Raw genomic sequence first — 20,258 nt, forward strand, 5'->3', positions numbered from 1 at the left:
TCTTGTCCTCGCGGCGAGAAGGTGTCCTATTTCGCGTCGGAACCTGACGCGCGAAGTATTAAATGACGCTATGAATGTAAGTACCACCAGAGAATCTACCCTCACATCCTTCTCTTTTATGATGAATTCGCATCCTCGCTTCAGAACCGCTGCGATTGACACAGCTTGCTGTGTATGATTACACAATGCCAACCTCTGATCATATACCCCTTCTACTTTCTCACTGCCAGTCATTGTCATGGCCAGAAAGCTAATACAGAAACAGACACAATGATATCTCGTAATTGCTTGCGGCAATGCCGTGCAGTAGCTGGGTGCATTTCCCGTGTGCGCCCAGTCCCTCTGCACCGCCTCGCTCCATCTAGACAGAACGTTCAGACCTTTGCCTCCGTACCCGATGCGAAAAATAACGCTGCCATTCTCTCAGAGTCTCGCGAAGAGGCCGAGCATGCGTCTCCTTTTAAACAGCAACGCAGGTCAGATTTGGGCAAAGACCAGGCGAGTGAATCGCCTCTCTACCCCGAATCGTATCCTCGCATAGAGCCGTTCGAGGGTCGCATGTCCGTCCCAGAGTTTCTTGAAAGTGAAGAGACGGAATTGTCTCAACCTCTCATCAATCTGGTTGGCCGTGTGCGCGCTAAGCGGGTCGTGGGCAAGAATCTCGTCTTTCTTGATATAGTAAACGAGTTTCAAAAAGTGCAAATCGTGGTGAATAAGTCCAAGTGTGTCGAACCCCTCGACAATGTCTGTACACACAACTCCAAGAAGTTTCAGCTCTTCAGGTCACTCATCCAAGTCGGCGACCACATATGTAGGCCCTCATCTAAACATGCCACTCATGGTCACCTGTGCTGACGCTGCCACAGCCGTCAATGGTGTTCGTGACCACACGCCCGCTGGTCTGTTGACCCTGGCCGCGAGACAAATCCCCGAGCTCCTGTCGCCAACCATGGAGCAAATCCCCGAAGTCCTCACCGACTCCAAGACCAAGATGCAGGATCGCCACGTAGACATGCTTGTCAACAAGGAGACTGTCGATATCCTCCGCCTTCGTTCCGAAATCACCAAGCACATGCGCGATCACTTTCACTCCAAGCGATTTCTCGAATTTCAGACGCCAATCCTAGCCGAGAATGCTGGAGGTGCCATCGCTCGACCATTCGTCACGCGCGCCACCGAATTCAAAGACAAGGACCTGGCACTTCGTGTCGCGCCAGAACTATGGCTAAAAAGACTTGTTGTTGGTGGCATTGACAGAGTCTTTGAGATTGGTCCTGCCTTTCGCAACGAAGGCGTCGACGCCACCCACAATCCCGAATTTACAATGTGTGAATTTTACAGTGCATACTCTAGTCTGCCAGATCTGATCAAGGAGACGGAGGAGCTCCTTACCAGTCTCGCCAAGCATACACAGCAGCTGATCAGAACTCAACTCACATCTCTCCCGCCAATCGACCTGCAAAAGTTCAAACGGCCATTCAAGCAAGTCGAGTTCGTGCCTGCTCTGGAACTAGCTACTGGCGTTCGCTTCCCGAAGCTATCCGCCGAGGATGCGCTGCCAGAATTGCTCGCTCTCATGAAACTGGCGGGCATCGAAATTCCTGGCGATATCCCTACCTCACTGCCTAGGCTCCTCGATCGACTGGCCGCCATGTACATAGAGCCCAAGTCGTTCGAAGAGCCTCTCTTCATCACAAACCATCCGGCCTGCATGTCGCCTTTGGCCAAAAGCTTCCTTTGTCCAAGGACATACCAGTTGGTGTCGGCGCGTGCTGAGCTATTTGTCGGAGGGCGAGAACTCGCCAACATGTATGAGGAGGAAAATGACCCCAAGGAGCAGCAGCGTAAGCTTACCTCGCACCGCAACCTGGTCAACCTTGAAGATGGCGACATTGGCATCAACGCCCCGGAAGTGAAGCCACTAGATGATGAGGCGCACCAGCACGAAGTGGCTGCAGAAGATGGGGCAGAGGCGGAAGAGGAGGGAGAGACAGATCAAGAAGTCTTCAACAAGCATATGAGGAGACCTGAGGAGGAAGACGAGTGGGCTACATCGCCGCTTGATCGAAGCTACATCAAGGCACTAGACTACGGCTTACCACCTACTGGTGGCTGGGGCTGTGGTGTTGAGCGTCTCGTCATGCTGTTTTCTGGCGCCAGTCGTATTAGCGACTGTCTGAGTTTCGGCACGATCCGCAATGTCGTTGGATTATCGTCGGACGCGGCTCACAAGGAAGGTGGCAAGTCCTGATGGACTGTATAATTGTAATAAATAGCGACCATGTCGCGTGTAATATATTGTACATGGACGGACTCGTTGTCTTTGGGATCTAGACAAGCTATTTGAAGCTTTGTAATAACAACACATTTAAGAGTAGCAACTCCTCTTGTACTAGGATTGGCTTTGAAAAGGACATGGATAAATGATACAGAGGATATCTAAATAGTTGAAAAAACAAAAAAGCCCAGCATAGTCCGACCGGCCTTGGGGCCTAGCGTTCAGAATTATAAAATTTGCGAATCGAAAATGGAGCTTTCCACCTCGTTTCATGAAAGATATGGAAGAAATGAAAGAAATGATCAATAACCAACATGCTGATATATGTACTTTATTTCCACATGGAGCGATTAGGCGCTCAAGCGGCCGCCGACAAGCTCAAAGACGCTCGAGAGGAGCCCTCCCACGAGGCCGCCGGCGGAGGGGCTCTGGCCAGTGAGCCAGGCCTGGACGGTGGCGTCGTCGAGGCCCTTTGAAAAGTCCGTGTCGGCCGGCAGGACGCGGATGGCGACGGCACCGGCGTCGGCGTCGAAGACGACGGCGCCCTTGATGTAGGCGTCGGTGGGCCGGGCAAAGTAGTCGGAGGAGCCGCCGCCGGGGCTGAGGTGGAGGGTGCTCTTGCACTTTGTGTCGCCCGAGGCGAGGACCTCGAAAAAGTCAAACTCGCCGCACTTGGGCCAGCAGCTGCAGGCGTTGTACTGCGCCGAGCGGGGGATGTGCGCGTTGAGGGACCAGATGGCGGGCATGTCGCCGTTGTTGTTGGCGCGGTTGCCGTCGAGAGGCATCTTGAACTTGAAGAGGAAGACCTTGTGCGCGCCCTCGAAGCCCTCTGGGTAGGGGGGCAAAGAAGAAAGGTTAGCCTTTTATACGGAGGATGGAGGGGGGGGGGGGGCTGTCGCGGCAGGGACATACTGTACGCGACGTCCTTGGCGCGCGAGAAGCCGCAGCTCTCGTCGCAAGGCTCGCCGCTGAAGATGGAAAACTCCTTGTCCGAGGGAATGTCGACGTCGGCGAGGATCTGGGAGGAGCTGGCGCCGGCGGTGCCCTGGGCGTTGAGGTACGAGAGCGAGTTGCCCCAGACACTGTGGACACGGACAGGTTAAAACTTGGTGTTGTGCGGTTACATGACAAAACAATTACACGTACGTGTCAAACTGGCCGGAGCCCTGGCCACCGTGGTTCCCGAGGAAGACGAGGTTCTCGGCCTGCTGCGTCTCGGCGTTGTAGTACGAGGTGCGGTCCCAGGCCTGGCCCGAGGTGGCCGGCTTGGCTTTGGGCTTGGGCGCGGCCGGCGCGGCCGGCACGGTGGGAGCGGCAGCGGCAGCGGCAGCGGCCAGAGGGGCCGGCGTCGGGTTGCCGCCGTGCCAGTTGTTCTCCCAGGACACGACTTGGCCGTTGATGGTGGCCGTCACCCACTCGGCGGGGGCGCGCTTCTTCTTCTTCCTGGCCGCCTCGTGGAACTGCTGGTGGCCGTGGGCGGCGGCAGCGCCTTGGGCCGGGCCTTCTGTGGCCTCGCCTTGTTGCCGTCTCTGCTTCGCCTTGGCGGACAGCGTGTAGACGGCCACCTCCTTGACGCGGATGGGGCCGCGAAAGTGCAGGGAGAGCTGCATGAGAAGGGGTCATGTGTGTTAGTCGTCGGCCTCTATGAACAAATGTCGACGGGTGGGTAAGGAAGGGGGGAAGGGAGACTTACACCTTCGTCCAGAGGAGCAAGAGGACCGCTAAACGACTTGGGCTCCTTCTGGCACTCGCCGGTCGAGGTCATGCCCTTGACGGCCTGGTAGCTGCCGGCGCTGCCGACGCCCTTGTACACGATGTGCTCGACGGCGCCGCAGAAGAAGTTGCCGCCCTCGTTGACGGCACGGCCGGTGCACTGCTGGGTAAGGCCGGCCACGGTGGCGATGTTGGCCATGGCGACCAAGGGAATCGTGTACTTCATTGTGTGTGTATTTCGTGGATCTGGGCGGCTATTTTGCTGGGAATCAAAGAAGCAAGATGGTATAAGAAGTCGTGAAACACAAAGAGGGCTTCGTCTCACTGGCTTATCTCTGGCGCAAAACAGTGATATTAAGGAGCGGCAGGCGATGGAGGAATTTGAACCACTCTCACCAGGGGAGTGTATATAAACGCAGCAACAAGCGGGAGCAGAGGGGGAAAGACGGCGAGGCACAACAAAGGAAACGGCAGCGATGGACTTATAAAGTAATATAGGGGACGGCGCGAGAAATACCCCGGGCCTTGGCCTTGGGGCCCAAAAGAGGGAAATATCGAGTCGTCGTCTTTCCCTCCCCCCTTGGCCTATCCATTACATTGGCACGGTGGTTGGCCAACTCAACCCCCCATTCCAGCAACGCCCAGCGACACGCGCCGGCGGTCACTACGCCGAACTAATCAATCGGGCGGGCATACTTGAAGCGAAACTCGATTCTGGGCCCTCTGCACTGTGATACTGTTTGCTGTGTAGACGTACGCGTAGGGGCATTGTGGCATCTCATCAGGCGCCTTGTTCTCTCTGTGGACGGGGAGAGAGACAGACCCCTGGCGTGCCGAGGCGCCCATAGAGTTCAGCTAACCAGAATACAATACCTGGAGCGGGCTGGTCAAACTCCAAGCATTGGCGCCGCGCCACGAGGCTTAGCAGGGAAACAATAACCCCTGGCGCTTGTTTGGCTGCGGGAGAATAACTAGAACTAGTTAGGACTTTGTTCTATTGTGGTGTGTGGACTTGCTGCACCTATGTAATACCTTAGTGTTTAGTGTTGCGCGGTTACACGGTGGCTATTGGTCGAGAACCAAGAGGGCTGAGACTGGGCCAACAGGTGGATATGCCCATATTGAACAAGATGCTATTTTTTGAGAGTATTGCTATTGCGTTCTTGAGTCGGTGGGTACAGAACGAGGCTGCCCTTTCTAATCTCTGCTCTGGTAGTAAATGGCCCCGAGGCTTGGCTCGCGATCATCTCGGCAACCTTGTCGTCCTCCCGCTCTTTGGGCAACTTATTGTTAAGGAACTATATTACCAGTAACAACTATAGACGATTCCTTCCATGGTAAAGCGCCGTCGTGCACGTGGTTGGGCTTCTGCTCCCCAGCGCGTCGCTGGAATGCGGGCTTGTCACCAGCCCCCGTTATCGCGGCTGCCGTACGATAACTATTTGTTACCTCGGTGCGCAACGTGACATCTACTTGTCCAAGTTGTATGCGCTGGCATCCTCCCAGCCCTCCTACAAGCTGGACAACGTTGGCAGCTGGACGAGTTCTGAGGCGGCATCTCATGATCCAGGCCCAACATGGGCACGCCTCTCAGCTCTGCTTCTCCAACTACCACAGCGATTTCGTCGTTTAGCTATTTTGATTCCTTGCGCTTCAACCATCCCAACTCGTAGCGAGCTCATACGACCCATCGATTGGTCCATTGTTCTGCAGTACGGGTTGACTTGCCAAGCCCCCCTCGCAGCGCCACCAGCACATCCCAACGCCCACCGCACCAGAGATGAAAGTATTAAATTACTTCGAGTACATATTCTCTTGGCTTTTGGCTTGGCTTCTGGACTCGGCCTCCATCGCAGCCGCGCTTGTCGGAGACAATAACTGGAATCTACGTCGGTACCGTATTAAATCAGTTTATAAAGGAGAAAGGGAAATAGAAAAACAAACATTTCAAAAATAAGAAAGACAAGAAGATATAGGAAAGATTAAAAGAACAACGAGGATAACAGTATTAATGCCGCGGTCCTCAAACACGCGCCATCTCCCCTTGCAAGCTACTTTCCCCAGAAAAGCAGGGCCAAGACTGATACCAAGAGTCTCGGCAAATTGCAGATATTACATTTATAAAAAAAAGTATTACAGCGGAATAGGGGTCTGGATGCAATCCCGAGCCGTTCAACTTTAAACGAGAGCCATAGGAAATCTAGAAACGCCGTTGGCGGCACTACTTGGACCACGTCCAAATAGCAAAGAATGGCTGGGAAGAAACGCTCTTTAACAAGACTTTTGTGCTGGTATATGCCTCATTCGTAAATACAGGTCCAAATGCTTCTCGACGGATCTAGTCATCAATGCCTCCCCACCCGGCATCCTCCTCATCGCCGCCGTCATCTTGCTGCGTCTTCCGCCTCTTGCTGCCTTCGATGGCGCCTTGTCTATTGTTCGCCTTGCGCCGGTCGTAGCCGCTCGTCGACGTGATCCTCGCCTTGGTCGCCCCGGTGCGGCGCGACGCGACGCCGCGCTCCCGCAGCGTCTTGCGGTCGGCCTTGTTGACTTTGGGCAGCGCGTTGAGCAGCCACTTCTGGACGGTGCTCTCACCGGCCCCCGCCCCCGCCTGCCTGCCGCTCGCTCGCCGCAATCACGTTGGCAACCGTCTTGACAAACGGAATGTCCTCTTTTGTGTAAAAGGTGACGGCGACGCCGCCCTCGCGGCCGGCCCGCCCCGTGCGGCCCGCGCGGTGCACGTAGGCCGCGCTCGAGCCCGGCACGTCGTAGTTGACGACGCCGTTGACGCCGGCAAAGTCGACGCCGCGCGCGAGCACATCCGTCGTCACGAGCACCCAGATGTCGCCGGCGCGAAACGCGCGCATGATGGAGGCGCGCGCCGACTCGGGCAGGCCGCTGTGCAGCGCGGCGATGCGCGCCGCGCCGCCCGCCTCGAGCGGGATGTCGAACTTGAGCTCCTCGTGGAGCGCCGCCGCGCGGTCAATTGTTTGCGTAAACACGAGAAACGGCGGCCGCAGGGGCGGACCTGAGTCGTCCGCCGACGTCGGGTGCAGGAGCTGGCGGAGGGCGAGCAGCTTGCCCTGCTCGCTGGCTGTGTAGACGAGTTTGTGAACAATATTGGGCACGGCAGTGTCTTTTAAGCCGACAACTAAGCGCACAAACGGCTTGGGCTGTACGCCTAGCCTCTGAGCTCTCGATTGCAGCTTGTCTGTGATGAGTGTTTCAATGTTGGACCCCATCGTAGCTGACCAGAACGAGACGCGCAAGTCTGCGTTGGTGCACGCGGACCAGACACCCATTGTCGCCTCGCGGAAGAGCTCATCCAAGAGCACATCCGCCTCGTCCAGAATTAAATCTCTCACGTCGGGTAGCACGCGATGAGTCGTCGCAGATCTCGCGGTAAGAAAGTTTAACAACAGCTGAGGTGTAGTCACCAGAATATCAGGCTTCGCTGCCGTTGCTTTGTTGATACGTTTTGGCCTTCCTTCTTTGTTATGTTTGTTGTCCTCACTGTCCTCACTGTCTTCGTCATCGTTTTCGTCGTCGTCCTCGTTTTCGCTTTCGCTGTCCTCCGCCAGCTCCCGCTCCTCCGTTTCCAGGTTCATCTGCTTCTTCATGGCCATGATCTTGATACTAGTTCCTTGCAGCAGCTTGAGCCCCTCATTGGCAATCTGATGTGCCAGCTCTCTCGTCGGCACCAAAATGACAGCCTCGAGGTCGTGTTGTGTCGTAGTCGCCCCGGGGTCATTGGGATTCATGCCCCTGCGTCGCATGATGTGATTGATGGCTGGGAGCAGGAAACTGATCGTCTTGCCGCTGCCCGTCGGCGCCACGGCCAAAAAGTCGACACCATTCTCCAGACCTTCTACATCGTAGTCCCCGAGCGCCTGCTCGGGCTGCAGAAGCAGCGGGAGGCTGCCCAACTGTACCTCTGTGGGCACGCGATAGCTCTGCGCCACCAAATTCTCAGACACGCGCCGCGAGATCCTATAGGTGCTTCGAAGCTGACCAAATGTCTCCAGTGGTTGCGGAAACAACTGCGCCTTCTTCTTGTCGTCCTTTTTGGATTCCTCGGTCGCCGCCGCCGTCGACTTCTTCTTGCTCTTCTTGACCTTCTTGGGTTCGTCTTCCTGCTTCGACATGAGCGTCACCTTAAGACGGTGTGACCTCAGGATCTGCCGGCACTCGTCTTCGGTGATTCGCTTCGCGGGTTTGGGTACGGGGCTCGAGGCTCGCTCGCCGTTCTTGCTTGCCGAGTCGTGTGGCTTGGGGTTTGGTTCGTTTTGGGGGGCGAAGAAGTCAACTTGGGGCAATTCCTCTGTCGCGTGGTAGTCTGTAGCCTGCCTCGCCGTCTTCGATCGCTTGCGCTTCTGCCCGCGCACCTCGTCGTGGTACAGTTGCGGGTTGGTGGCCGCGACGCTGGTCGACGATGGCAGTTTGGCCGGCGTACTGCCAGCATGCCCTGCGCCCTTGGCCGTGCGCTTGGTCCCGCGGGACAACACCTTGAGAATATCCATCCTGTGCCGCAGATTGTACTGAAAACAGTTCGGAAGGATTGGATGACAGCTGGTTGGTGGTTGGGTATGTGCTCGTTTTGCTGGTTGCCGGGAAAATGTAAATTTTTAAAGAGTGGCAGCTTCAACTTTTTTATGGGTCCCGAGTTTGGTGGGGAGATTTAATCCTGGATGAGCAACTGCCAGTCAGTCCATCTTCCCAGTTCTTATTATTCTTGAATTATTATCATCGTTTTTTAATCTTTACTTTTGTTTATACTCATCGTATTTGCCATTACATTTTACTTTATTCCCCTAGTATCATGACAAACTGCCCTAGAACGTGGGTGCGTGGCACATGTATAGGTACTTTTGTGGCTAGTATTAGATAGGTGCAAGTCGTGAACGATGGGTTCGAGTTCATTGTGTTGGGGTCGACAGGTGGCAGAGCGAGGAGGCGAGAAATAATGCCATGAACGTCGAGAGCTGGAGTTGAATTCCCGATTCGAGTACGAGGGCTATTACGCCAAGCCTCTATACCTTCAGCGCAACGATAACAGGGAATAGGGGTGGGCTGCTGTGTCTTTCATTGCCATGTCTTCCGTGCTTGTTCAAACACATCGTTTGATATCTACCCGCAGATTTATGTTGACGTTGGGAAATCTCTCCCTTGTCAATAGTACAAATATACACAGGGCCGTGTCTAGCCCTGCCCATTCCAAGAACGCCGTTGCCATGTTGCAAATCATTGTACGCCACGCCTCGAAAAAAGAAAAGTAGTGACATCAGGTCGGTCCCGTATCATCAAGTCGTCCACAGGTCCTCCTCGCCCTCATCCACATCCCTCCCCTCGCCGTACAGCACCTCGCACACGCCCGACAGCGGTATGTCCAGCACCGCATCCGTGCCCTCGCTCCAGACCTCGCGCCACCTCAGCCCGCCGCGGGCGTCGAGCTTCCTCGCGCGGCTCTGGCTGCCCTTGAGGCGGCCCTTGGCGTCCACCACAGCCATCTGGCCGGCGTCGTCCACAATCGTCTCGACGCGGTGCAGCGGCAGCGTCAAGATCTCGCGGTTGTAGCTCGCCAGCGCCACGTAAATGTAGCACAGCGTCATGACGAGAAACGCCGGCGTCGCCAGCGCCCACCACCGGTCCGGGTAGTAGTAGATGCCCAGCCCGTGCAAAAACGGCGACGGCAGGTAGCTCCACAGCAGGTAGATGAGAAACACCAGGCTGCTCAGCAGGTACAGCACGAAGCCGTAGTACTCGTACGTCGGCACGCGCGGCGCCGCGTGCGGCACCGGACTGGTGGCCGCCGCCGCCAGACGGTGCTGGTGCTCGTCGTCCGACGCGTCGGGCGTCGTCGGCCGCGACGGCCGCAGCAGCGACGTCAGCGACGGCGATGGAGGGAGCGGCGTCGGCGGACGCCCGTAAAAGGGCGGTGCGAAGAAATTTTGCGGCACAGGGCCCGACGGCCGTGGCGGAGACGAGGATTCGGACGAGGAGCAAGAGGAGCCAGAGGAGCCGGTGGAAGCGCGGTCGTCGGAGAGATAGCCCACGCCTTCGTCGGACGAGTCGGGCATCTTCCGTGATTTCTGTTTTGCGCGGTGCGCCTCGCGCGCGTGTGTACGAGTAAGACGTTCGTTGGTGATTGTTGTTGAACGGGGGTTGAAGCTTTAGCAGGAGTGATGCGACAGCTTCAATGCGACGGACCCACACTACCGATTGCCCACCTGGACAGCTAGTTAGATCCCTGCTGGTTGTTTAGTCAACACTCACAATAATAGTCATTGTTCTTTCGATATGTATTATTCACACGGGCGTATCCCAAAGTTAACTCATGAAAAATGACTAGTTCTATACATTATAATCGTTACGGTAGCCGCACTACCATAGTAGCCTCCTCTACTATCCATCAATCGGACACCGGTATTCTCTATCCCGCGCCGGTCCCGTGCCATTTTCCTGCTTATCTTGCACCGCATCCAGACAGCTCTGGTGGTATACATGGCGACAAGCCAGGACGACCAGGGGGCCTAGAGGCGGGTCCCTGCCCGCGGCTGCTGCTCCGTCGGCGACCTTGTCCTCGAGCAGCATGCTCGCTGGTCTCGTATCCAAGCTCTTGCCCTTGCCCTTGCCCTCGGCGGTCTCGGCACCCGGCTCCCCCGCCGCCCGGTGCTTCTTCTCCAGCCGCCCCGCGTCCTCGAGGGCCTGCCGCGCCTCCCAGGCCTCGAACACGGAGCCGCCGGCAACACCCGGGCCCCAGACGCGGCGGCCGCAGTGCTCGCACGTCGATCCGCGCGGCCGCCAACCCCGCTGGCGCAGCGTCACCGACTGGCTGACATTGACAAACAGGCTGCGGTCCAGCAGCCGGTTGGAGAGCCGCAGGATGGATTCCTCGTAGGCGTAGGCGGAAAAGATGGACGCAAGGACGCCGCGCAGGTCGGCCAGGTTGGGCGACGACGCCGCGGCGTTGGTGAGAAACGCGCGGAGGACACGCAAGAAGGAGAGGTTGGTGCCGCCGGCCGCGAGTAGCTTCGACGTCGGCTGACCCGGGTTCTGCCCCGACGTGGACGCCAGCAGAGCGGTAAAGGTATGCTGCACCAACGACCGCAGCAGCGTCAGGAGTCGCTCGCCGTCCATGTCTACATCGGCGACCGCCTTTTGAATGTCGGGCGATATTTGCTTCGTGAGCTTGACCGCAGCCTCGATCAGCTGCAACCACAGGGACTCGTCGGTGGTTAGAGCCGACGGGGCATTTTTGGCCCGTTTCTGCACCTGCGTGACCCTTTTGGCTTGTTTCCGCTGTCCTTGGCAAAGCCAGATACCAACGTACATGTACTTTTGCAGACCCTGGAGCAATTCTTCAATCGAGGCTTGCAAGTCGACGGGGTCTTCCTGCCAGTCCGCGGCGCCGGACAGCACGCCTTGAAGCGCCGACTCGAGCGTGCCAAAGTGCCTAACCAGCCGCTGCATGGCCTTTTCCACGAGCCCATCGCGCGTCAGTATTGTCACGGCAGCATCCACGACACCATTCTCTTCCATGGTGGGCAGGACTTGGTCGAGTCGCAGATCCCCTGCTTGGACACGGTTGATGTAGTCCGACACGTGTAGGGGCTCAAATTTGCACATGAGGCGCACATACTGCTCAATGAGATGCTGGTCTGGCGGCATCTCCTCTGGCAGCTTCTCGCGCTCAGAATCTAGCAGCGTCTTGAGATAGGAAAATTGGAGATATGGGGCATCAGAGGCGCTGTCGAGGATTTTCTTTTGCGTCTCGGTCGTCTCCCCGGCGAGCACCACGGCAGACTTCTCTGGGCTGAGTTCTAGCAAGTCTCTGGCGTGATCGAGAATGGCTTCGTGAACATTGTTGCGCTGCTGGAAGCCCAGCTTCGTCGAAGGGCGTAAACAGCTAGCGAGGCATTCAAAGACTTGATCCTGGTCGTCTGGATCTTCAAAGTAGGTGCGGATCAGTGTACCAAACTGCTTGTCAACCTTGAAAATACGTTTTAGGATGCGATAAAAGCCGGCGCTTTTGAATAGCGGCAGTAGAGCAGTCGTGTCTGTTGGATGGTAGACGGAAAGCAGGTACTCGGCACTCAACTGGGCATCTTCTGCCAAGTCTTGGCCGGGGTAGTTACAGAGGCCCTCGAGCACTTTGGATAAAGTCGACCCGGAAAAAAGCAGGTATTGTGGAAATTTCGGCAAGTTTCTCGCAATAAACATATCCAGGTATATGGTGTCTGACGCCGCAAAATCGTCAGGGTTCATGACATCCAACAAGATGGACATTATATATTGCCGGTTGATCGTTTGTCCAAATATCTGTTCTTCGGGCATGTCTATTGACGCTCCGTTTGTCTTCTTGTCTGGGGAGTCGTTGAGGAAGGGATCTTCAAACGCCTCGTTGAGCGCGCTCAAAAAGCTTGGCGCATCGTAGTGCAGAATCAGCCGCAAGTACGGGAAAGAAGGCTCACAATCTGTCACAGGATGCGTGAGGAACGCCTTGCCACTGCCTTTGGGCCAGGTTATCGTCTGTCCAGAAAAGAAGAACCAGTATATCTCGGCCTTGGCCTGAGTCGCCGTTTCTTCATCCATTGGCTCGCCATTGGGGTATACGCGGCTTGTCAGTATGTAGGACAGGTATGGAAAGATTTTGACGGCGTTGATGCTGTAGTAGTCCTCGCCGACGGCATCGCCGGCATAGTTGCCGTTGCCGACGATCGGTACGAGCAGACTGAGGAGCTCAATCATGGGGGTGACGTAGTCGCGGATGGCCTGGTTCCAGACGTAGGTGAGCGCGTCGTAGAGGCTGTGCTGCTTGCACAAGAGCGTGACTTGGTCGAGGTCGAGCGTCGCCGTCTCCATGTGGCAGATCATCTCCTCGAGCCTACTCTCCCAGCCTTGCGCCGCGTAGTAGCTGACCATGTCCTTGACTACGATGGGCGGGACAAAGGCAATGGACCTGTCCAGGATATACGGCTCGAGCACTTCGAGGAATATACCCGAGACGTCGGCGTCTTCGTACCACGTAAACATGTCGTCGAGTAAAAAATCAACGTTGCCAATGTTGAGACAGGCCACGAAGCAGGTTTCGGCAAGCTGCTTCAAGTGTGCGTCGTCTGCGGCGCTCTTGTCCCTTTGTCGCTGCGTGAATGCATATCTAAGGGATGCGCGGATTATTTCTAGAACCTTATCCTTGACCATGCCATGCCGTTGCGTCTGGTCCTCTGGCAGCCCGACCGTTAGCTTGTCTGCGTCACCCGTGTAATAAGACGTGGCCAATTGGATAGCCCCGATATAGTCGCCATGCTCCATCATGGCAATCAGCCGATCGGCCCAGTTGGAAAGAGCACCCAATGAAATCTCATTAAATCCCAGGATGAATATCCTGCCCTTGTAGGCCTTGAAGCTCATGTAAAAGGCGTCCGCTACGACGCCGTGCATCGAAGTATCCTCCTCATCCAGCTGCTCTACCAAATTATGCAGCTGCTTCGAGTAGAGGTCTTTGTGGTACATGTATCGCTGCATCAGGTCAAACGCCTCCGTCATACGCATGGTCCTGTCTTCAAGCACAATGAGGCGCTGCGAGACGGTGAGCACGGTGATGACGGACCGGCTGAGCCACTGCACTGCGACAATGGCCTCCTCGCACTTCCACCTGCTGCGCGCCTTGAAGCGGAGAGTCGGCGGCTGGCTGTCATCCTCGCTCGGCACCTCGCTGACGTCGAGAACTGTCAGCAAGTTGGACCAGCAGTACGCGAGCTTCACTTTGGATATGTCACTCCCGGTGGCAGGATCCGGCGTCTTGAGCTTCACGGCGGGGAACCAGGCCAGACATCCCGTCATTGTGCTGTGGGCCGGGACGTCCTTTGGCCGCGCCGATTTGTGTTGGGTTTGCGCTATTGGAGTAGTAGACACGATGACGAGAAGATAGGGCGTGAGCATGGCCGTCAGTCCCAAAATGTCCGTGGCGCACTCGACATTGCCCAGTGGCAATGAGGCAAACGCCAGAACGGTGCTCGGCTTCACGTGCTTGCCCGCCGGTTTCGGCGCGTCGGGGTAGCGACCGAGGATCCTCGTCGTCCTGACGGTTCGGCCCAGCGCTCCCGTGCCCCGAGTTGCCAAATGCGAAAATGCCATACCGCGGTCGTCGGCCGAGACCAGCGCCGTGTGACGCGTACCCAGGAAACCCAGGTGGATGACGGACACGTTGGCGACGTGCCCGTCCGCTGTGCGGTGCGGCCCGTCACTGCTCTCCAGGTGCGGTACGCTAAGAAACGGCCGCGACGGGCGCGACGTGTCCCAGGTGAAGATGCTCCCGTCCGCATGGCCGCCCGCAATCGTGGTGTGGTCCGCCGAGATGGCAATGGCGGTCACGGGGCCCGACTCGACGGCCTTTGTGCCCGGGCCCATGATGAGCTTCAAGTTTTGGCCATAGTCAAACACGAGGATGATGCCCTTGGAGGTGCCCAGCACGATCGAGGCCGAGACGGCGAGGCACGTCGGCGAGCCAAAGTTGCGGCGCCCCGACTCGGAAAAGGCCTGAGCGTTGAGCTTTTGCAGGCGCGTCCAGCGGACCACCTCCCAGGGCGGGGTCGTCGTCTCCGTGTCCGCGCTGTCCGCAGTGTGAAAGTTGGAGCTGAGGGAGACGCTGCGCGAGTGGCCGCCGAGAAAGGCCGGGGACAGGGAGCGCGGGCTGCCGAGCGCCGCGCCGCCCGGGGAGGCGATGCGCGAGGAGAAGCGTCGGTCAAAGGGGCGAAAGGACGGCGTCGGACTGCCGAGGTGTGCGCGAGAGGCAAAGGAGGGGAGCACGCTGCTGCCGGGGGAGGAGATGTGCGAGCCCTGGGATTCCCGCGTGTTAGCATAAGCCGGCTGCTGCAAAAGGAGCTCGTCACGTTGTAGTCATGTACCTGGATCGAGGGCGATATACCCTGCGCAGAGGTGAGCGACTCGACCGGGCTACGCATCGGCTGCAGCGTGAGGTCGGCCAGGTCGGCGTCGACAGAGCCGAGCTCGGAGCCTTCCTGCGGCGGCGCGAGGTGCTGCTGCGGCCGGTGCCTCGTCGGCGTCTGTGCAGCGTCTTGGCCGCTGACGCTGCTCGCGTCGTCGTCCGCATCATCTGCAGCATGGTTGCCGTCGCCGGTCTCGAGCTGGGGCACATCCGCATCGTCGTGCTCGCCGACGTCGCCGCCCCCGTTGACGACTACCGCGACGACGGCCTCGGTCTCGGCGGGCGCGGCAACGACGTCGTCTGACGACTGCTCCGGCGCGGCGGCCGGCTGGTGCTCTGAATCTGCCATGGCGTCGCCGGTCGCATTACTTCATGGTTTCCGGGGCCGGTGGTGGTGGTGGTATGTGTGTGTGTGTGCGGTCGGATGAAACGGTTTCGTTTTGGGGGTTTTGCGAGGTTTGGTGCCCTCTCGGCCGAAGCGCTGCTGGGAAGAACAGGCAAGAGTTTGGGTCTGGACTGGGAGATTGCTGGGTAATGGATTGTTCCTTGGTGTTAGAGAACCAAGAATGGGTTGGCAAATGGTGGCCCTGCGCCCGGGCGGCTCTGTCGTGGTTTGGAGAGGATGGGGACGAGGAGGCTGGTTGCTTTTGGAGAAGCTTGTAGGACGTTGCTGAGCTCAAGCCCACCAAAACCGACAAGCTTGCGTAGCTTCGCCGGTCCCGGTGTTACTCCGCCACAAGGCTCCTTGGCAGCGAAGCACTCCGTTGCAGCTGAAGAATAAAAAATCTGTGGTGGAAGCGATCCCTGGTGATTTGAAGGCAGGGTTGAATTTGTACCAAATTTTGGATCAGACTTTGTGAAGATGCCATGGAGGCTGAATCTAGGAAAGCAGCTGTGTAATGGCGGCGTGAGAGGCAGGACGACAAGACGTAAATAAAAAAAGACGCCAGGAAATTAATTATTTGCAGAGAAATAAAGTCAGTGGGACTTTGAATTTCTTCACGTGCAATACTATCCCCAGCTACAGATTCTTGCATGGGGGCGATCGTCTTGTCTTTACGTCCCGCCTAGCCAATCGCACTTCAAGCGCACTCCCCCAATCACAAGTCCTCCACCCATTCTTCAATTTCCCAACTTGCAACATCTCTCTCACACACATACGCACACAGCCCAACATGTCTTCAATAGGACCGCAGCTCCCACCACAGCCCTCCTCCAAGCGCAAACGCACCCCCGAGCCGCCCGACAACGACGAGAATGGCGCGGCCGCACCCAAACACACACGCCGCAACGCCAACGAGATAGACCTCGACGACGCCTCCTCCGACTCGGACGACGAGTACGGTCCCCGCGCGCCCGCCGCACCAACAGCCTCCAGGCCATCTCTTGGCCCATCATTACCACCTCCCGCCGCGCAGAATACAAACGAGATTAGCCTCGACGATTCCGACTCCGACTCCGGTCCTGCACCTCCCCCCTCAGCACCCCCAGCCAAACAACCCGCGACCGCGCCCGATTCCGACTCCGACTCGGACGACGACTACGGCCCCGCCCTCCCCAGCGCCTCCAACGCGCGCCACAAGCCCATCGGCCCAGCCATGCCTCCTTCCTCCGGGTCGCCGTCCGCACCCGTCCGCGACGAGTGGATGCTCGCGCCGCCCGTCAACAACGGCTACACCGAGCGCGATCCAACCAAGCTAAAAGCGCGCAAGTTCACCTCCAAACCCTTCGCCTCGGCCTCCTCCGGCGGCGGCGGCGGCGGCGGCGACCTGGCGGCCATCTGGACCGAGACACCGGAAGAAAAGCTCAAGCGACTGCAGGACGCGGTGCTGGGTCGGTCCGACGGCAGTGGTGGACAGGCGGCGGCGGTGACGGAGGCGCGGAGCAGGGACGAGGAGGCGCGGAACCGCAAGATTGCGGCGTCGATTGCGGCGACTCGCGGCAAGAGCCTGTACGATGAGCACCAGGGGGCCAAGGAGAAGAGAAGTGACGTGGGTGGGAGGAGGGGCAAGGCGGGGGAGGACGAGGACGATGACCCGAGCAAGAGGGCGTTTGATCGGGAAAAGGACATGGCGCTAGGGAGCAAGATTGGAACGGCGCAGCGCAGGGAGTTGGTGGCCAAGAGTGCCAATTTTGGCGGGCGGTTCCAAAAGGGTTCGTTTTTGTAGCACACAAACTTTATGTAGTACAATAAACTCATTTCACGCGCAATACATGTATACATTTGGCCAAGAGCAAAGAAGCATTACGCATGACAGTGGAGGAATCAAAAACTTCGAGCAAGATGTAGCGTGTTTATATATACCACCGGGGGCCTATTTAGTATGCCGCATAAAAGCCAAACTCCGCCGCTGTCAGGAAATAAAACAAAAAAATTTCAACCATCCCAGGAAAGACAAGAAAAAGAGAGGTCAAAGAATAGTCCAATCAAGCCCGTGGCTACCATATCCTTTCAGTTACAATGCGAGTAAAATAAGATGGAGAAAGAGCAGACACCAATTTTCAATCAACTCGGCCCATGCACAGGTTTGCACCAGTACAAGTAGGTAGGCATGGACATGTCAGCTGAAACTACCGCAGGGATGAGTCCGTTACACAGCAAGCCATCTATAGCATAGCCAATTTTCAAACGATCCGTGGACCGCGTCTCCCCATTTGAGTGGCCTGGTCCCGTGGGATAAGTGACGTGTACCGATTTTGGGGAAAGCAAGAGGCGGCTTCGTGATGTGGCAGGTCACGGCGCTGCTTGATACGAAAGCGGGTGGTTCGTAGATGGAATACCGCCAAGGAGGAGCGATCAAGGTGACGGACAAGGAGTCGTAATAAGCATGTCATTAATGTATTGAATAGACAGGGCCAAGGCTTTTACGCCACAACGTGGGGTCGGATGCCAGACTCTAATTGGCCGGGCGTAGGATCTGTTGCGGTAGGGGCGGCTGCCTCAGTTTGGGCAGCATTGTTTCTGCGACCAAATCGCAGAGCAGAGCGAACAGATGTCACCATGCTGCGACTGAAACTCTCGGTAGGTTGTTGTGTAGGCGCTTCTGCCGTGTTGGTTGTTGAGTGTCGACCAGCGCGGAGGGGATGAGCGCGGCTGGAGCGGAACCAGGCAGACGCAAAACTGGTAGGCATGTTCATGCGTGTATTGTTGCGGGGATCCAGACTGGAGTTGGTCTGGGCGGCGGCATCAACATCCTGGTTGGGTCGAGGCTTGGGCGTGTAGTAGTCTGCCTTGCAGAGGGGGCAGCAAGCACGGCGACTCGTCAGCCAAGGATCGACGCAGACAGCGTGGAAGGCATGACCGCATGTGAGGCCGCGGATGTCGTCGTCGTCCTCAAGGGTATCAATGCAGATAGCACAGGCATCGCCCGGGGCACCGAGACACTCGGGTGGCAGGGCGGCGTTGATGTGCTCGTCGTCTTCCTCGTCGTCGTCCTGGTGACTCTCGACCCGTTGCACATCGTCGGTTTTCGCGGGTGCAGCAGTTGATGTCTGTCCAGCCGATTCGATGGCATCGCTGTCCTTGACAGGCTTCTCCTTTTCCGTCTCTGCCGGCTTGTCGGCAGGTTTTCGGTCGACAGTAGCAGCAGCAGCAGGCTCTTGACTATCGGAGAAGTCGGGAATCGGGTTATCGGTTGATTGGCGTTGTTTTGTGGTGGTGATGGAGGAGACGGCTTCAACGTTGTGAAGGCTGGTTGGTCTGCTGGCTGACACGTCTACGCCACCAGCTGTGGGCAAACCTTCTCGGGCGCGCTCAATTACCCATGTCTTGTACTTCATCATGGGAAATTTCTCATTGACCTCGTCCATGCTCATCAGCTTCTTTTCGCGACGGCGACGGTGAGGCCTGGCCATGTTTTCGAGAGGTAGGGGTTCGCCGTCCTCACCAAGTCGGGCGCGGTTGCGGGCATTGTAGCGGAAGCAGTATTTGACACCGACGATAATCCTGTAGCGGCGGTTAGGGCATGTTGGAAGCGAAGCAGCACTAGTGGTTTTGAAAAATTCGAAAGCGGCGAGTTAAGTTCAACGTACCAGAGGTTAGTGAAGACGACGCCAAAGCCTAGAGCGACAAAGAAGAGGAGCGGCGAGCTGCCTCTGTCCTTGTTGGGGTCTGAGTTTTTATTGTTCTGAAAATTGGTATCGGTGGGCATGCTTGAGGTGGTGGAAATAGCGGAGGAATTGGACGTGGGAGAAGGTTCATCCGTAGCAGCTCGAACAGCCACACGAGTGGCCTCGAAAACGAGGTCGGTGAGGATGGCCATGTTGGCGACGGATAGAAGCGAAGGTTACAGCAGCCGGTCGGTACTGGTGGTCGCAGATCGGATTGATGATTCAACGAGAGAGAAATTGCCTAGAGGCGGCGAGAGGGAGGCGTCATGCAGATGAAGCGGGCACGGCGCAGTAATGGAGCGTCCGTTGAAGCCCAATCCCAATGTCGGAGGCGAGGGTCGTGGCAGTGTTGCTTGGGCGGAGGGGAGCGAGTTGCTGAACCGGATTGGAATTAGAGGCGGCCGCCACGGTCGGTGAAATAAATAATTGTCGCTGATGATTGCGACGGCCGTCAGCAAGTGACAAATCAGGCGATGCGGCGAAGATGGGATCTGCGTCGACAATGAGGGCGGAGGGATGGGGAGAGATGCAAGTGAGCGGGTGAGCGGGTGAAGCGATGGATGGCTGGCAGACAGACGATGGGCGGATGGGGCAGTGGTGATGTGGGAGAGGATGTTGGCCTACTAACCTAGTAGAGCTGGGCTTGGACTGGGGGCGTGACTTTGCGGAGTGCAGGGAGAGTGGGCACCAGAATGCCACCAGTCTGTGCTGTGCAAGAGCAAGGAGACGAGGGTGCTTGGTTGGACTGGGAGAGTGGGAGGGGGGAGGAGGGCCAAGAGGGCGGCTTTTTTTTAGGGCACCAAGTTAACGTTAGCTGGGGAGGGGGAGGAGGGGGGAGGGCCTGTATGAATTTGGAAGAGGCGGGAGAAGACATATCTGAGCACACGCCGTCATTTCTGTTCACATCCATGGCCCATGGCGGCGCTCACCTGGCTGGCTTTTGGTGCTTTTGGTGGTGCGTTGGCTGGAACCGGTGCTGCATGCAGGCTGAACGTGTTCCCCACCCCACTGTCCGGTTAGTGCCAGCGGGCAAAACCACAGCGCTAACGAACAGCTGGCTAACGTTGCAGCAGACGGCCAAGTTGGGCGCTAGTCAGGCAAGCATTATCAGCTGTGTGTGGCAAATAAAAATACAAATCAAACAGAGGCGTCGACGAATCCAGAGTTGAAATGTCAAAAATACCCATCAAATCATCAAATCATACAAAA

The 20,258-nt window shown here is 57.2% G+C and overlaps 7 protein-coding genes across 7 annotated transcripts; 2 read left to right on the forward strand and 5 right to left on the reverse strand.

Moving 5' to 3' along the window:
• Positions 1 to 270: 270 nt before the first annotated feature.
• On the forward strand, positions 271 to 2,251 carry CCM_05434 (lysyl-tRNA synthetase, putative; the record flags this gene model as incomplete). The annotated part of the gene is made up of 2 exons (XM_006670578.1): positions 271 to 811; positions 867 to 2,251. The coding sequence occupies 2 exons, from the start codon at positions 271 to 273 to the stop codon at positions 2,249 to 2,251; spliced, it is 1,926 nt and encodes a 641-aa protein (XP_006670641.1).
• Positions 2,252 to 2,628: 377 nt separating this feature from the next.
• CCM_05435 (uncharacterized protein) lies at positions 2,629 to 4,217 on the reverse strand (the record flags this gene model as incomplete). Its single annotated transcript, XM_006670579.1, has 4 exons — positions 2,629 to 3,107; positions 3,191 to 3,360; positions 3,425 to 3,882; positions 3,972 to 4,217. The coding sequence occupies 4 exons, from the start codon at positions 4,215 to 4,217 to the stop codon at positions 2,629 to 2,631; spliced, it is 1,353 nt and encodes a 450-aa protein (XP_006670642.1).
• A 2,112-nt stretch (positions 4,218 to 6,329) lies between these two features.
• CCM_05436 (DNA/RNA helicase, DEAD/DEAH box type) lies at positions 6,330 to 8,511 on the reverse strand (the record flags this gene model as incomplete). The annotated part of the gene is made up of 2 exons (XM_006670580.1): positions 6,330 to 6,602; positions 6,631 to 8,511. 2 exons carry the CDS (start codon positions 8,509 to 8,511, stop codon positions 6,330 to 6,332), a joined length of 2,154 nt encoding a protein of 717 aa, XP_006670643.1.
• Positions 8,512 to 9,291: 780 nt separating this feature from the next.
• Positions 9,292 to 10,068, reverse strand: CCM_05437 (subunit P of phosphatidylinositol N-acetylglucosaminyltransferase; the record flags this gene model as incomplete). The annotated part of the gene is made up of 1 exon (XM_006670581.1): positions 9,292 to 10,068. The coding sequence occupies one exon, from the start codon at positions 10,066 to 10,068 to the stop codon at positions 9,292 to 9,294; it is 777 nt and encodes a 258-aa protein (XP_006670644.1).
• Positions 10,069 to 10,393: 325 nt separating this feature from the next.
• On the reverse strand, positions 10,394 to 15,288 carry CCM_05438 (golgi complex component; the record flags this gene model as incomplete). The annotated part of the gene is made up of 2 exons (XM_006670582.1): positions 10,394 to 14,830; positions 14,899 to 15,288. The coding sequence occupies 2 exons, from the start codon at positions 15,286 to 15,288 to the stop codon at positions 10,394 to 10,396; spliced, it is 4,827 nt and encodes a 1,608-aa protein (XP_006670645.1).
• Positions 15,289 to 16,114: 826 nt separating this feature from the next.
• CCM_05439 (uncharacterized protein) lies at positions 16,115 to 17,107 on the forward strand (the record flags this gene model as incomplete). The annotated part of the gene is made up of 1 exon (XM_006670583.1): positions 16,115 to 17,107. One exon carries the CDS (start codon positions 16,115 to 16,117, stop codon positions 17,105 to 17,107), a length of 993 nt encoding a protein of 330 aa, XP_006670646.1.
• A 697-nt stretch (positions 17,108 to 17,804) lies between these two features.
• CCM_05440 (RING finger domain-containing protein) lies at positions 17,805 to 19,201 on the reverse strand (the record flags this gene model as incomplete). Its single annotated transcript, XM_006670584.1, has 2 exons — positions 17,805 to 18,885; positions 18,972 to 19,201. 2 exons carry the CDS (start codon positions 19,199 to 19,201, stop codon positions 17,805 to 17,807), a joined length of 1,311 nt encoding a protein of 436 aa, XP_006670647.1.
• Positions 19,202 to 20,258: the final 1,057 nt, after the last annotated feature.

The sequence above is a fragment of the Cordyceps militaris genome, assembly GCF_000225605.1.
Source record: "Cordyceps militaris CM01 unplaced genomic scaffold CCM_S00004, whole genome shotgun sequence".
NCBI classification, from domain to species: Eukaryota; Fungi; Ascomycota; class Sordariomycetes; order Hypocreales; family Cordycipitaceae; genus Cordyceps; species Cordyceps militaris.